The sequence below is a fragment of the Lygodium microphyllum genome, chromosome 17 (genome assembly GCF_053477565.2).
Source record: "Lygodium microphyllum isolate KBCC chromosome 17, Lygodium_microphyllum_v1.1.10, whole genome shotgun sequence".
Classification (NCBI taxonomy): Eukaryota; Viridiplantae; Streptophyta; class Polypodiopsida; order Schizaeales; family Lygodiaceae; genus Lygodium; species Lygodium microphyllum.
In genome coordinates this window covers 26,224,173-26,239,950 of record NC_141151.1, presented here as the reverse complement: position 1 = coordinate 26,239,950, position 15,778 = coordinate 26,224,173, and the positions used below count along the sequence as shown (strand labels likewise).

Genomic DNA, 15,778 nt, shown 5'->3' with positions numbered 1-15,778 from the left:
CTGTCAAAATTGTCTGTAATGCTCGCAGTCCAAGGTGCATTCAGTGTTCAGTAACACTATATGAATAAATACCCCAAAATTTCTTGCCCCTAAATTGTCCAAAACAGTCTATCACTGACTGAGACTGCAATACATGTGCCAATGTCTGCAAAACCTTAAAAGCCCCAAAATTTTTGATAAATTTCACAAGAAGTTTGCATCAACCGTATCCTAGACACATATCCAGAGGTTCTGTGCCTGTTCGGGCAGAAGCCCCTTTTTCCAGAGATGAATAAGGAATAACAAAGTAATTTTTACTTGAAAAAATTTGTACTTTGCACAGAAACCAGTCGTGCTGGCAATGGGCGGCCTTAGCAAGTGGCGGATGGTGGCCGATTGGTGGTCTAGGCATTGAGGCTGCAGGGGCGGCGCTGGCCACAGGCAGGCAGCTCAGGCACAGGCGGGCTGCGCTGGTTACAGATGGCAGTCAGGCGCAGTTGGCGCTGGCGCTGGTACAGGATGCAGGTCGCTGTCTCATAGGGGGCGCTGGGTGCAATGTTTTTGCTGCAGACAAGCTGGAGGAGGCGTTGGGTGGTGCAGTTGGCAAGAGTTGTTGGCTGGACAAGGCGTTGCTGTGGTGAACCTGGGGGGCAGTGGCGACGGGGGTAGAGCTAGACTGAGCAAAAACTCCCAAAGGCTGAGTAGAGCTGAACTGAGCTGAATTCAACTCTGATACCAAATGTGAGATGGAGAGAGGATCGAAGCTCAGCTCAGAGTACAGTAGACAGAGTGAGAGTGAAACACGACACCCAATGCAATAGACTAAAAGAGTGTAAGGTGAAAGTACAAGGTACAACCCTTAAACCTTAGGGTTCTAGGGGGTGTCTACACCCGAACACCATAAGTGCCCATAAGTGTGTGACATAAGCACATACGAAACAAGACTAAGTCTGGGAGGAAAAAACCTCTTGTACCGAGAGTAAAAAGTGCCCTAGTGTCTTATTGATCACTGACACTCCTATGTGAGCGTAGGTGTAAGTGAAAACCCAACAAGAATCTCCCAAATAAGATCCACCGCAGCCTCAAGATGCACCAAATGTTGGTGATGAACATAGTAAACTCATATTAGTGGGGCTGTGGGCAAGACATGCAAATGCAAGGCCATTTTGGTAGTGCCAATCCATTAGATTTTTTTTTGGACAGCGAGGCATGCATTCTAATATGGGTTATCCAGGATACTTTGGTGGTGGAACTATTTTCCATATAGTGGTTGCAGTTGGTCAAGGACTGCATATTGGGATGCATGGTATGAATCCATATGGTATGCAATAACCAATGGATGGAATGCAAAACCCAACGTATTTAGGTATGGTAGTGGAATGCAAAACGGTGTGTACAGCAATGTTTGCATGTTGCCTGAGGCACAATGTGGCATGCATGTAATGCATCTACACCCCTTGGTGTGGATGGGGCTCAAGGAATGAATGTTGGTCATGCAAATGCTTCATATGGTGCTGGTCATAATATAGATATGGCAAATGTACTCTTTTTGCAGCCACTGGTTTGTGACAATTTGACACCAAAGGGGCTACCAAAGGACTACAATGAGGGTAAAAAAGGGGTGAAGTTTGAGACCTTTAGCAGTGTGCAAGATAGATTGAAAGTGTTGACTTTCATTCAACAGTTTGATGTGGTATACTTCAGAGGTAACTTTGTTGAATCCTCTAAGATTTGAAAGGTAGCCATATTTTTGAAAGGGAATGTATTACAATGGTGGTCCATGCTCCTGATGCAAGGTAGAGCACTGTCAATGTGGGTACAATTTAAGCGATTGTTTGTTTCTAATTGGTTGATGAGTACCTTTGAAGTCGATATTAGGTGTGCTTGAAATAAGATGGATGCATCACAATGCAAGAATTTGAGCAATACAATAAGAAGTTTGGGAGACATTGTTGCTGGTCACTTTTGATTGTGCTGTCCCCTTTTGGAGAAAATTGAGAAGTATTATTATGGGCTGACCGAGGAAATCAAGGATTTTTGCATAAAGACCATTGTGGCCAGCATGTCACAACTCATTTAGACGGCATGTACAGCATCGCATGTAGGTTCAATAAGCAAGCCCATTTTATTTCTGTAAGGAAGAAGATCAAGGCTGATCATATGGCATGGTTGTTTATGAAGCATGTCTTTAAGTATCATGGCATGCTCGAGTCGGTCGTGAGTTATCGAGATCCGTGGATGACTAGTTTGCTTTGGAAGGGGCTGTTTGAGAATGTAGGTATCATAGTGAAATTTTTTTCTCCTTCCATCTAGAAAAAGTTGGTCAGTCCGAGGAAGAAAATTCTATAATCTTCGATCTTTTGAGGTGCTATGTTTTAGACCATAGGGCAGAGTGGGAACAATTTTTACCCTTGGTTGAGTTTGCATGCAATAACATAGTCCATAGTTCCACTCTAGCAAGAATTCTTTTGAGATTGTTGAGGGTGGAGATAATGTTCCACCAATCTTATATACAAAGGACAAGATTTTTGAGGTTGATAGGTATGTGGAAAGCACGGATGCTACCTATCAAAAGGTGAAACAAGCACTTTAGAGGTCACAAGAGGTGCCAAAAAGAACAGCTGAATTGCCATAGATATGCATTAGAGTTTGTAGAGGATAATTGGGTATTGCTGTGTTTTGAAAAGGCCAGGTTGAAATGGGTGTAAGGGAAAGAGTATTTGTGTCGAAAGTTGAATAGAGTTATTACGGGAAGTTTCAAGTTTTGGAAAAGATTAGAGATGTGGAGTATAGGCTGAAATTGCCTCCACGTTGGTGGATATATAATGCTTTTCATGTGAGCTTGTTGTGGGCTTTTCATGGTGATGTGTTGGAGGATGTGTTTGCCGAATTTCAGTTTAGAGGTTGAGTTGGATGAGATTTTGGTACCCGAAAAGATTTTGGCACATAAGGAAATGAAGATTAGAGATAAAGTTTCTAGGAGGTACTTCGTGAATTTTCAGAACTACTCAGTGATGGATGCCAAATGGATGGAAGAGGGTGACTAGATAGACCACTCTCAATTGTTGTAGCTTTACCTAGAGATATTTCAGCTAGAGTTGACTTTAGATGGATCTTTTTTAGGTTCATTAGAGTGAGAGGTTAGAACACTGCCCTAATGCTCAAGGGAGAGGTAGCAATTTCACTCCTAGTGATGGACACTCTGTATGTAGTGGATTGTGGATGTATCTGGTATGCATCCAAGGTGTTGTTTGCTGATAGTATATTCTGCCATGAGGTCACTATTAATTGTATGAGTCACTCCAGTTGGTATGCAGATGGGTATGGCTTTTACTCCAGCTTTGAAATTGTACATTTGCATCAGATTATCATCATCAAAGATTGATTATTAGTTGCTGGTTTTCAATGGATGATCGTCAATTTACTAATAGATTTTAGTTGAGTTTTCTTGAACAATAGTGTTATATAACATCATTGATAGTTCAGCCATGGTTCATGCTTAATTTATGCTTTTACTATGATTTTTGGTGACAACACTTTTGATTTAGAGTTAATGGATGCATCCCATGTCCTTATGACCGCAGTTAAGGTTGACTTTTGTTCAGTAATGACTTAGTTCAATTAGTTGGGAACATCAGCATGTGTTTAGTAGTAGCATAGTTGAACAAACAATAGCTGATATTCTTCGACTATAATGCCTATGCTTTTTCCAGTTTAGTATTTCTTTGCTTTTGTCACATTGCATTGCAATTAGGGACGATTGTGGGGATTTCAAGGGGGAGGTTGGTCTCGGAGACCGGCATTTGTAATGCTTAGCTTTGTCATTATTAATAATTGGTGCACATGTGAAATGCAAGATAGCTAAGTCACGGTGACGGTCGAAGTACCACAAGTGAGTAGTGGGTGACATTAGCAAAAGTTGTGTAAAGTCATGTTGGATAGGTACTTGTGGGTACCTAGTGTCTAGTGGTGACATTGGCGGACTAGACATTAATTAATGAATTAATACTAGTCCAAGGCAATTTATTTAGGTGCAATTAAATGTACCATGGGGTTTAGCACATTAAATGTGAATGGGCACTAGCTAGTTCTTAGGTAGGGACAAAGGAGTAATTAATTAATTTTCAAATATTAAATTCTGAAATCTAATTAATTAATGCTTGAAAATACAATTACAAGGTTGCCAAGTGGCAAACCTTCCCATGCAAGGTTGGGAGTGGGAGAGGATTGTTGGGGTTAGCTGAGGGTCATTTCAGCCATTCGAAGGCTTGTGGAGGCTGAGAGAGACAGGAAAGGGCTGTTGACAGCAGGTGCCAGCCATCGGAGGGCATTTTCAGCCAAGAACAAGCTTCATTGGTAGCATTTAAGAGCAAGGAGGAGAGCTAGCCAAGCAGCTTGTAGTTGGGTGGCCCAAAGCATGGAGATGCCATGAAAGAGGCCATATCGAAATACAAGTACCATGCAAGGGCTTCCTCTTGGACATGGGCAAGGGACAAGGTAAATAATGTTTTTTTCCACACTACATGTTCTAGGCACTCTAGATAGGGTGCTAGGATACTCCAGAGACCAGATGGATCTCTAGCCTAGGGGCCCCATGAGTTTTACATGTGGTGAAGCTGTCCAAAGCAAGGTGCTGATCTGAGTGTCGGGATGGTGTGCCATGTTGAGGGATGCTGTTTTGGGACTGAGTGAGTGGTCTGGGAGCTGTTTTATTCTTATTTGGTGTGGTATGAGGCATTTTGGAGAGTTTCTCTTAGACATATTTTGTCAGATATGGTTTTCTTGGTGAGATCTAATGTTGGGAGATTGGTCTTCTCGCACCTCTATGCAATCATAGTAGTTTTCCTCAGATCTAGTGTTCATGGTCTTGGCTAGTGAGAGTAATTGGAGATAGGTACTTGAGCATATTAGATCCATGAGTAATTTTGCTAGATTGGCCTATTGAGGGCTGAGTTGTGGAAGCTAGTGAGTAGGACTTTTTGAGTAGTAATAGTTGTAGGCAATTTAGTAGTGATGAGTATGATGAAGAAATACCGCAAGGGCTGCCATCTTTGGGGCTTTCTTTCTGTTCAAAAGTAGGAGCATTCTAGATCCACTGTTTGATCTCTTTTTTCATTGCTGAATTTCTTTTTTCAATAGCATGTGCTTGTGAGTTAAAGTTCATTGCCCTTTGATTCAGCAAAGGCTGGTTCGCTTTTTGGTAACTTTTGATGAGCTTGCTTTGCTTTCTTGTACACGCTATACTCTCAACATAGTTATTTGCCTCAAAGATTTTATCCTTTGTATGGAGAATTCGCAAAAACCTTCTTACCACCCTGAACAATCTCAATCGGAGCCTTGGCAGTGGAACTATGCTCTAGCAAGATAGCTTCCGTCAGATGGAGTCATGCAATGGGATGCATAGCAGATTAGGTGAAGTATAGTGGATTAGATGCAAATGTTTTCACTTAATCATAAAACATGTCAATGGACAATATTGAGACGAGAGATAAGGACAAAACATTGCTTTATTAGATGAAACTCATGCCTTGATTATGCTAATACAATGTGATTTTCAGCCAGTGGTATCGAGGGTAGGTCAATGAAAAGGGATAAATAGGTGGAAGGTGGTTGTAGTAAATATATCATCAGATATACGTTGAACTAGTTAGACAAGGACCATTTTTATATAGGCGTTTGCATCTCAAGAGTGTGAGATGACTTTGTTTTTTTTTTGTTTTTGTTTTGTGGAGCTAGATAGTGGTTGCAATATTATGAATAGATTGCCTCTTGAATTGACCTGCTCATAGATTGTTGTCTTTGGACTTCATTTTCCTGAAGGATGCTAACTTTTGAGAAAATCATGATGCTCACAGAGTCAATGTTTTAAGTGGATGATATTTATGTAGAACATTTTGGTAGTGACAACTGTCATGTGGAAGGCTCAAATGAATTCTCAACTTTAGTATTTGTAAGGAATTTTAATTACTAGACTGTTTTATATTTGATAGGTATTTTGTTTAAATATTCTTTGAGCTGTGTTTCAATATGTTTTCAGGGACAACTGTCAATTATTTTTTGGATCGTGGGTTGAATCAAGCAGATCTCCTATTCCCTGGCGTTGCATGCTTTTTGATTGCAGTTGTGCTGGGATCTTTTTGCCATGCATCCAATGCCACAGATATTAATATTAAACTAGGGTATTCTTTACAAATTGGGTGAGTATTCTGAAAATCTCCTAATAATAGAAAGGCAAAAGCATTTAACAAGTGGACATTTCAAATCTATATTTTTATGTTCCTTACCACTAATCCTTCAAATTCTGTTTCAAACTAGGGTTTCCTTATAAATGCATGGCACCTTCTTGGGTGGTTAGATCATATGACAAGGGTGGTGAATAGCCCTTTTCCAGACAGTGATTTTTGCACAAGCTTTGGAGCCTCTGGAGACAGAGATACTATAGACTTGCTCTAGAGTCATCTAGGGAGCTATCTTAAAAACCTTGCATGCATGATCAAACCCTAAATAAACAGCAACCAGCAGCTGCAATTGCTCCTGAAATTATCATACCAGCACATCCAAACAACATGGATTCAGCAAATCTTGAGCATGGGATGTTGAGCTAAAAATGCATTAAAAACTGATTAGCTCTTTAGAACAGCCCCAAAACATGTATATGAGCAAAAGTTCCATTAGACGGTGGGTGGTCCTAGAGAGTTTTGTCCCATAAGCAAAACCCTAATTTGGGAGGTTCTGTCTGCATCCATAAATAGACAGGCTACCCACCATTTAGTCCATTCTTTTGTGCAGGTTTCTTACTCTACTGTGCAGATTTCAGCCATCAGCCACCTACCATTTGCTGTCTAGCCATTATCAACTGCATCCCATCACCATCCAGCCCTAGGCAACTTGTTTCTAACCATCGTCCTGTTGTCTAGATGTCTCCATCTACTGTGTCATCATAGCACCTGTTCAGCTTGCATTTTCAGCATTTGGTGTTGGGTGACTGGTGTTAGGTGACATGTTTCTACCATCTCTCAGCACACACCTCTCCTGTTGTTGCTGATAGTTCTTTGCCTTGGATGATCAGTTCTCAGCTTGTTTGGGTGGTACGCTGTTACGTTTACCAGATTTCAACCTTCAGGCTGCTGCATTTTGGTGATAGCATGCTACCCTTCATTATTCAACACTCTCTCAAGTCTCAGCTTCGATTGGGGATTACATCAGTTGGGATTTGTCTTTGGTGGATGCCACTCTCTGACATCATTCATTGCTCTAGAATTGAGCATTTTGTACACTCTTCCATTTGTTTGCAACATTGATTCATTTACTTTAGAGTTTTGTTCTCTCTTTGTCTGTGTTTAAGTTTTTTGTTTAGGGTTTGTGTTTATTGAGTTATTGTATTTTAGTCGTGTTCGTACATTCTATGCTTTGTTTGTGTAAACCCGAGTATGTATTCATATGGTATTAGAGCTGGTGCTCTTTTAAAGAGTAACCTATGGTATTGTGGAGGCTTGGTTTTGTGCGAGATAGACAAACGATACGTAACCAATTCACAATGTCTTAGACTCCTCCTCCTTGGGATGCAAGTGTCTTTTTAGGCTTCTCCATCACTGGAGGTCTTGAGGAGACAATATGGACTTAATGAGGAAGACAATGCTTCACTGTCACCTTCACTTTCTTCTCCTTTTCCAAGCTTCATGACAGACGAGGAATTGGAAGAATTCATGTGTATCAAGTATGGTCCCAACTACATTCCTCTCCTCCTACCAGTCTTTCTACTACGTTAGGATTGGTTAGTGAGGTTGGCTACCTTTTTGATCAAGGAGGACATATGACATTTAGGACGACTAGTGAACCATATTCTTCATCTCAGCTACGCCCAATGGTATGTTTATGTAAACCCTTTGAGTCGCATTAATAAAAACCCATCCCTATTTCTCCTTTTGGTGTGGGGGATCCAGATAATTTTTTGTATGTCAATTTTAATCGAGGAGGCTCTAGACGTAGATATACATTTGTAGGTCTATCTAAATCTGTATCTTTTGTTTCTTTAGAGCATGAAATCGACACTTCTCTTTCACACTTCCCTCTCATTCCACCCTCATTTTTTGAATTTTTTTTTTCATTCAATGATGTAGGATTGCACCACTTTTGCATCCAACACACTAGGAATTGGATCTTCCATCTTTGCTTCTAGTTTCTTCTCTTTCTCTATGCCCCATGTCCCCTATCCTCAAGTGAATGCCACTTTGCGCCCTTGGTACATCGTTAGGTGGAATGCCATTCTTCAACACTGTGCCTTCCACATACCTGCAAGTGAGCATATCCTTTTACCGTGGGAAGGTTGTGATGGGTATTCCCTTCACTTTTCCCAAACACTCACTTCCATTGATCTCTAAGACGTAGGGATTTCCATCCTTTGCTTATGGTGTGTCGTCACATACTTTGTGTGTCACTCCCATGCAGGGATTTCCATTCTTTGTCCCATGTGTTCCTATCCCTTTTTCATGGGCTACTCATGGAGTAACCATATCCATGCTTAGTGAGTCCATTTCCACTTTTGGATCCATTGTGTACACTTCACGCATGCATGGTGGGCACTCTAGAATTAATCCCCAAGCGTACTCCTATTGCTATGGCCAAGAATCCCTTCATGGATAAGACTTGTTTTAGCAAGTTGAATTTCACCACTTGGCCTAACTTTATGCAACAAGTGCTTGAATCTTAGGGTCTTTGGGACCTAGTCATTGGTCTAAAGTCTATGTTGAACCCTTGCTTGGCTCACCTTGATCACATCTGTCAATGGAGAGCTTGCAATGCCATAGCCAATGTTGAGCTAATATAGGTGTTTTAGCATTTAATAGCACACACACATACACACACATACACACAGAGTAAATAAGTAAACAATAAGAGAGAAGAGCACTGGATGTCACGTCCACTATGTAAGAATGATGTAGTACAATCCTTAAGAATGATATAGTACAATCCCTAAGGTACTTAGGATCACACCCACTGACATGTTCACATAGAGAGAAAACCCTTCTCCATCTAGAAGGTAAAAAGTGCCTATGGATAAGGGAGCATTCACACCAGAACTTCAGAGGAACACGATAAACCTCCTTCAGTGATTTATGTGGGCGTATATAGGGAATAGGCAGATCAATCCCAAGATGGTATCAAGTCTAGAGCCTTGTGAAAGGCTTCAAACTTTTCTCTAGAGAGAGCTTTTGTAAACACATCTGCCAAGTTGTCATGTGAAGGGACATAAACCAAGGCAATCTCCCTTGCATGGAGTCTTTCCCTGACATAATGATAATGCACCTCAATATGCTTAGTATGAGCATGAAGAACTAGATTTCTTGAAATTGCCATGGCACTCTGATTGTCAGTATATATAGGAGTGGGTGACTTCTCCCACACTAAGAGCGATCGAGAGGCATTTGAGCCATACACATTTCCCAAGTAGTTGTAAATGTTGCCCCAGCCTCATAGCTAGATGTAGCCATAGTAGATTGCTTCTTGCTTAGCCAAGAAATACACGAATCATCAAGCATGAAACAATTACCACCAGTGGACACTTGTGTGTCAAAACAACCAGCCCAATCACTGTCTTTGAATGCATGCAAGCAAAGAGAAGTGTCTTTAGGATTAAAAAAGGCCCAATGTTTGAGTGCCTTTGAGATAAGGAAAGACACGTTTCATTGCTTGCCAATGTGTAATACTAGGTTGTGTATAAAGTGTGACTGAGAAATCCCAATCTAAATATTTGGCTGCGTATTACACAAATACAATAGATAGCCAACGGCTTGTTGATAAAGAGAAGCATAAAATCTATCTCTTGCATTCTCAAATGTAAACATGTGGCCTGTCTTAATAATTGGAGTAGAGACAGGCTTGCAGTCTTGCATTCGAAAACGCTCAAGGAGTTGCCCAATGTACTTAGAATATTGCTAAATAATGCCCCCCTCAACAACAGTAAATTGTATGCCAAGATAGTAGTGCAAATGGCCAAGATTCATCACGTCAAAATCATGTTGCAATTCAAACTTTAAGGCTGAAATCAGTCTCTCATGAGGTGTAGCCAATAGTATAACTTCCACATAAAGAATGAGAATCAAGAGGTTAACCCCATCTTTGGAGACATAAAGTTTGCTTTTAGTGTGTGAATTATTGAAGCCAAGAGTAATCAAATAGGTATGTATCTTTTCGTACAATGCCCTAGGTGCCTGTTTTAAATCATAGAGAGCCTTATGCAACCGACACACTTTGCTCTTTGAGCCTTTTCGAACAATGCCAGGAGGTTGTGCGACATAAACCTCCTCATGAAGATCACGGTTTAGAAAAGCTGTTTTCACATCCAATTGATGCACATGCCGATCTCAATGATAGACAAAGCAATGACACTGTGAATGGTGGTCATATGTGAAGTGGGTGCAAGCATCTCATCATAGTCAATCCCATGCTATTGGACATAACCTTTGGCAACAAGATGTGCCTTGTAGTGATCAATGCTACCATTAGATCTGTATTTTAATTTGTAAACCCACTTTATGCCTATAGCATGCTTACCATAAGGAAAGTCACATAACTCCCATGTGCCATTTTTATGAATAGAGTCCAATTCTGACTGCACAGCTGCCATCCAATGCTCGTCCTCTAAAGCACCATGTAAAAAGAGATGCTCTTCATTGCATGCAGTAGCTATGAGTGCCTATGCAACCAAGTTACCTTGTGCATGGCAAGTGGCTGCTTTAGTTCTATCAGAAAGTGAAATGGATTGTTGGTTGTCCCATAATGTATCTAACAGCCATCTAGGGACTGTTTTAGCTTCTTGAATAGCAGCCCTCTCATCGGCCACTTCAGCATCAGCAATGCCTTGATCAATGGGCTGAAAATGAGGCTGCTATTCGGCATGCATTTGTTGCTGTAAACTCTCAATAGGTAGTCAAAATTAACCAAGATTGGATGCACTTTGGGCTGATTTTTGCAGTCTATGAAGGGCTGATCAGCATGTTCAACGAATACCACATCTCTACTAACAAAAATCTTGTTCATGGAGGGTTGATACAAGTGACATCCTTAAGTTTTTGGATTGTAACCAATAAAAATGCATTTGACAATCTTGTTTTGCAATTTATGTCTTTGGGGCTGAGGCACCAATGCACATACAAGACCTTTTAAGTTTTCAAGCATGATGGTTTTCTCATCTATTGCAATAATGGGAATTTGTCCAATGCCTAGAATTGCTTACAATTTGTGCGTACAATTGATCCCCTCTTTTGTACATCTACATATGATACAAACAATTCATGAAAGGATGTTATGTGCTCAGAAGTTGTGCTGTCAAAATACCATGTGTTGCTGTTTTCAACCATTGATAAACCAGGTGTATGTGAAGGAGGATTATATGAACAATGTCCAAACTTGTTAAATGTACTAAGCTTGTGAAAGTTGGCAAGGAGAAGAATAGCTGAGCGTGAGGCTCAACAATGTCACATCCACTACGTGAGAATGATATGAAAGTACAATCCCTAAGGTACTAATTACTACACCTATTGATGGGTGTTTACAAGCGGTAAAAAACCCTTCTCTAGCCAAAATGTGAAAAGTGCCTATAGATAAGGGAGTGCTCACACTAGAACTTCGAAGGAACATGATAAGTGAAATAGCAAAGGTTGCTTCTTGAGTTCGACTCTCAGTTCCAACATTTTCTCCTTGCATCGGAGAGTCAGAGTCATCTTATTGATTACTATGTGGTGCGAGATTGCACTAGATGTATCAATCCCAACTTTGAGCTTTAGGAGTTTTCCATTAAGGAAGGGGAGCCATTACTGCATCATCATAGCACTTGTTCAACTTACATTTTAGGTGATAGGTTTCTGCCATCTCTCCCACCAAGCAACTATTGTAGTACCTACATTTTTGATGTCCAGTAGGCCACCTACATTAGCTTACACCCCTCTTGTTGTCGCCTGATAGTTCTCTGTCTTGAGTGATTAGTTCTCAGCCTGTTTGGGTGGTACGCTGCTGCATTTACCATATTTCAGCCTTTGGACAGCTGCATTTTGGTGATAGCGTGCTGCTCTTCATTATTCAGCACTCTTTCAGCTCCAAGTGGTGATTATAGTAGTCGGGATTTGTCTTTGGTGGACATCACTCTCTGACATTATTCACTACTTTGCCCTTGAGCATTCTATATACTTTTTCATTCATTTACATAATTGATTCATTCACTTCAGAGTTCTCTTCTCTCTCTACCTATGTTTGAGATTTGTGTTTAGGGTTTGCATTTATTGCGCTACTGTGTTTGAGTTATTGTGTTTAGTCTTGTTTGTACATTTTGTGTCTTCTTTGTGCAAACCCTAGCATATCTTCACAAGGGATAGGAGCTATTGTATTGGAACAGAGAGAGATTATCACTAGCTTGAAGGGATAGGAGCTATTGTATTGGAACAGAGAGAGATTATCACTAGCTTGAAGAGTGGTCATGGCTTTGCCAGCCCCATATATAGTCTAGCACTGTAGACCTCATGATTGATTATTCATTTAGGTCTTGTAATAGACTTTCCTTTGTTATATATGATTTTTGGGTATGGAAGTCCCATCTAGGGCTGCTTTGTACTTTGTATTTTGCCTTTGGATACTTTGTCTCAAGGAGATCTATTTAGAAAATTCTTTCTTATCTTAAAAAAAGTCAACAAAACTGAGTAACAAAGCTGGGAGGTCTTCTCAACCCTTTAGAAATTGCTTTGAGAAAATAAGAGAGCCTCTCTGTGGATTTTTGGATTACTAAGGACAAAGAGGGGATACAACTTTGTGTGGGTAGTTGTGGATAGGTTGATCAAAATGGCTAGGTTTATTCCAACCTCATGCTATTTTAGAAAATTCCAACATTGGCTAGATTGTTTGTAGAAAATCTATATCAATGTGTGGCCTATTCAAAAAATTTTGTTTTTGATTGGGATAGAACGTTTAATAGTCACTTTTGGAGAGTTGTGTTTAGATAGCTAGATACTAAATGTGTAGCATGAAAATGGTGTATCATCCACAAATTGAAAGGCTTAAAAGTAAATCCTCAAAAATATGCTTCATGCATATGTAAGTAAAAGGCAAACTCATTGAGGAGTAATTTCAAGCACTCTTCTGTTGGATATAGTCCTTGTATACTAACGTATGGATTTTAGCCTAGAGCTCCTTATGTAATAGGACTACAAAGGAGAAGGTTCAGGCAAACCAAGATCTTAAGGGATGGATGAAATGTTAAAACTTGCACAAAGCAACATTAGGAAGGTACAAGATAGAGCCAAAGCATGGAGAAAATCTCGTGGTTGATGATGGAGAGCAAGTGTTTCTTAGGGTGCCTAAGCAATTTGAAACCATGAAAGGAGGACAATGTTGAGAGCTGCTCCTATGTATTGTGGTCCATTCACAATACTCAAGAAGATAAGTGAAATGGTTGGTAGACTCCAACTTCCTACTGCAGGTAAGATATATCCAACTTTTCATGCAAGTAAGTTTAGGAAAAAAGCTTGGTGAAGTTAACATTCTCATCTAATGGATGAGATAGTGGAACTCTTTGACAAGCAAGCTCTTCCATATGAGCCTAGACGATTTTAGACGTTTGTTCTAGATGAACTAGGAATATCTTTACATTTTAAGGAGATGTGACCGTGTGTGTATTATATAGTATGCATGGATGGGTTCAATGGGGCATGACTAATAGCATACGCAAGTAATATGTATGACCAAGGGCTCAGGCCATTTAAGGCATGAGGTCCAACCAATTGATGTGTGTGCACAGGGGATATAGGCAAGTAAGTGGGTTATGTGGTAGGCATGCACTGCACTTGCTAAGGATTAATGCAAGTAATCATAAAAGGGTCATGCCAAGGTTGGACTTGAATCATGCAAATCCTAAACTTTTTTCTTCTCTTTGTTATGCAACTGCTGATTCGTAGATGAGATCGGCAAGTGGTGAAGTCTTACTTTACAGATGTCCTCATATATGAATACTCTTCTTTGAGAAAACATCTATGACATGGGGGGAAAGAGGATTTGAAACATTTGGAGTGATATTTTCTAATCATTCCACAACCAACAGGGAGGGCTTGTCAATGCGTCACTGGAGCCACGACATGCTGGGAGAATGTCCCATGTGAGGTAGCCATTATTAAAATCTGCTGTCTACTGATAGCCAAGAGAATAAAGACTATTCTCCAAATCAACTAAATAGAAGCAGTGAATGGCTATAGAACATGGTTTAAACTCACAAAAATTGTATGGTACCCCAGCGTGCTGCTCTGTTGGATGGCCATACAAACAACAAAAGGATGCAAAGAGCTGTGATGATGTTTTCTAGCACCAGGTAAGATCGATGCACTCTCATGCAATTCATTTTCTTTTGTGATGCATTCTCACAACCCTCTTAATGGGTACACTCAGCTTAAATGTGGTGGGTGTTGTTCAAACTGGGGGTATGCTGGCTATCTATGGACTGACCACATTGAGAGTCCTTAATAAAACTCACAATTTTCTCCGATTGGGATAAGGATTCTAAATTCATAACGTCATTGTATCCAAGGTAGGGATAGGTGCATCAAAATTAAGAAGGTTGAATTGTTGGGGTAACCTCATACATTTACTAGTCCTTGAGTACGCAATATAAAAACTATGATGCTACTCAAAGAGTTCTTTTAAATAAAATCAATGTGGGTTTTTGAATGTAGGGTGCTGCAAACAACCCTAGCAATTTTTGGGTTCTTTATTGCTTCTTTGTTCGTAAAAAGGCACCATTTCCTTGCCAATAAACATATGTTGTCACAATTAATTCTTATGCTTTTGTTTTTCATACTTTCTTCTTGTGTGATGATCCATGTCCTCTTTTTGACCAATTATGATGCATAATGTTATGTTGATGCTATAGCTCTATTTGTCTCTTTTGCTTTTTGTGAAGATTGATAAATTAAAATACTTAGATGTACAAAGGGTCTTTTGGCTTGCTTCATGAATCAAAATTGGAGGTGAACAGACTCTTGAGCTAAAAATGCATTATATGTTGATTAGCCATATTAAACAACCCCAAAACAAGCTTAATTAATTGAATCACCGAACTTTCATAAAAAAGAAATGTGATTGTAGAGAGTGTTTGTGTCCCATAAGACAATTCCTATCCATCTATTAATAGACAGGTTGCCCATCACTCAGCCTCAATCTCATTTTTGTAGCTTGTAGGTGCCTTGTCTCTGCTGTCCACACCCCATTTGTAGAGGACATCTCAGTTCGAGCTGCTGGCTATTGCTTCCCATCATCAGGTGTCTTTGTCCAGCCCCTTGCTACTATTGGCGACTGGTTTTCAGCCTGTTCATAGTGCTGTCCAGCTGGTAACTGCTGCCCACACTTGCTAGGACTCATCTTGTGCTGCCACATATCACATCTGTTGCGTTTATGCTATACGACCAGCTGAAAGGATGTGTATTGCTGTTTGCAACATTGTTTGTGCTGGCATGAAGGCTGTGTTTTGCTGATCAGCTCCCTTGACCGCCTGTCACGTCATTAGGTACTGCTGCATTTTGCTGTTTCATGTATTTTGCGCTTGTTTGTCACAATCATCTTGCCATCACAAAGTTGTATTTGTTGCTGCCAGACATTCTCGAAGGTTGCTTGTTATGTTTTGAGATCTGTCAAAGTATGACACACTCTTTTGCTCATTCTCTTTATCCCTATCCATGAGACATAGGAGTTTGAGGGTCAGTATTTATCTTGCGTAGTGTGTTTGTTGCATTGAGCATTGTATTTGTTTCACTATTCATATTTA

The 15,778-nt window shown here is 40.2% G+C and overlaps 1 protein-coding gene across 5 annotated transcripts in view; it reads left to right on the top strand.

Moving 5' to 3' along the window:
* LOC148021714 (ureide permease 1-like) overlaps positions 1 to 15,778 on the top strand; it is an 84,356-nt gene that overhangs the window by 35,942 nt on the left and 32,636 nt on the right. For all 5 annotated transcript variants that reach the window (XM_087697227.1, XM_087697230.1, XM_087697226.1 and 2 more), the window contains one exon: positions 6,017 to 6,176. In XM_087697227.1, coding sequence (XP_087553353.1) covers positions 6,017 to 6,176 — 160 coding nt within the window. The remainder of the gene's footprint in view (positions 1 to 6,016; positions 6,177 to 15,778) is intronic.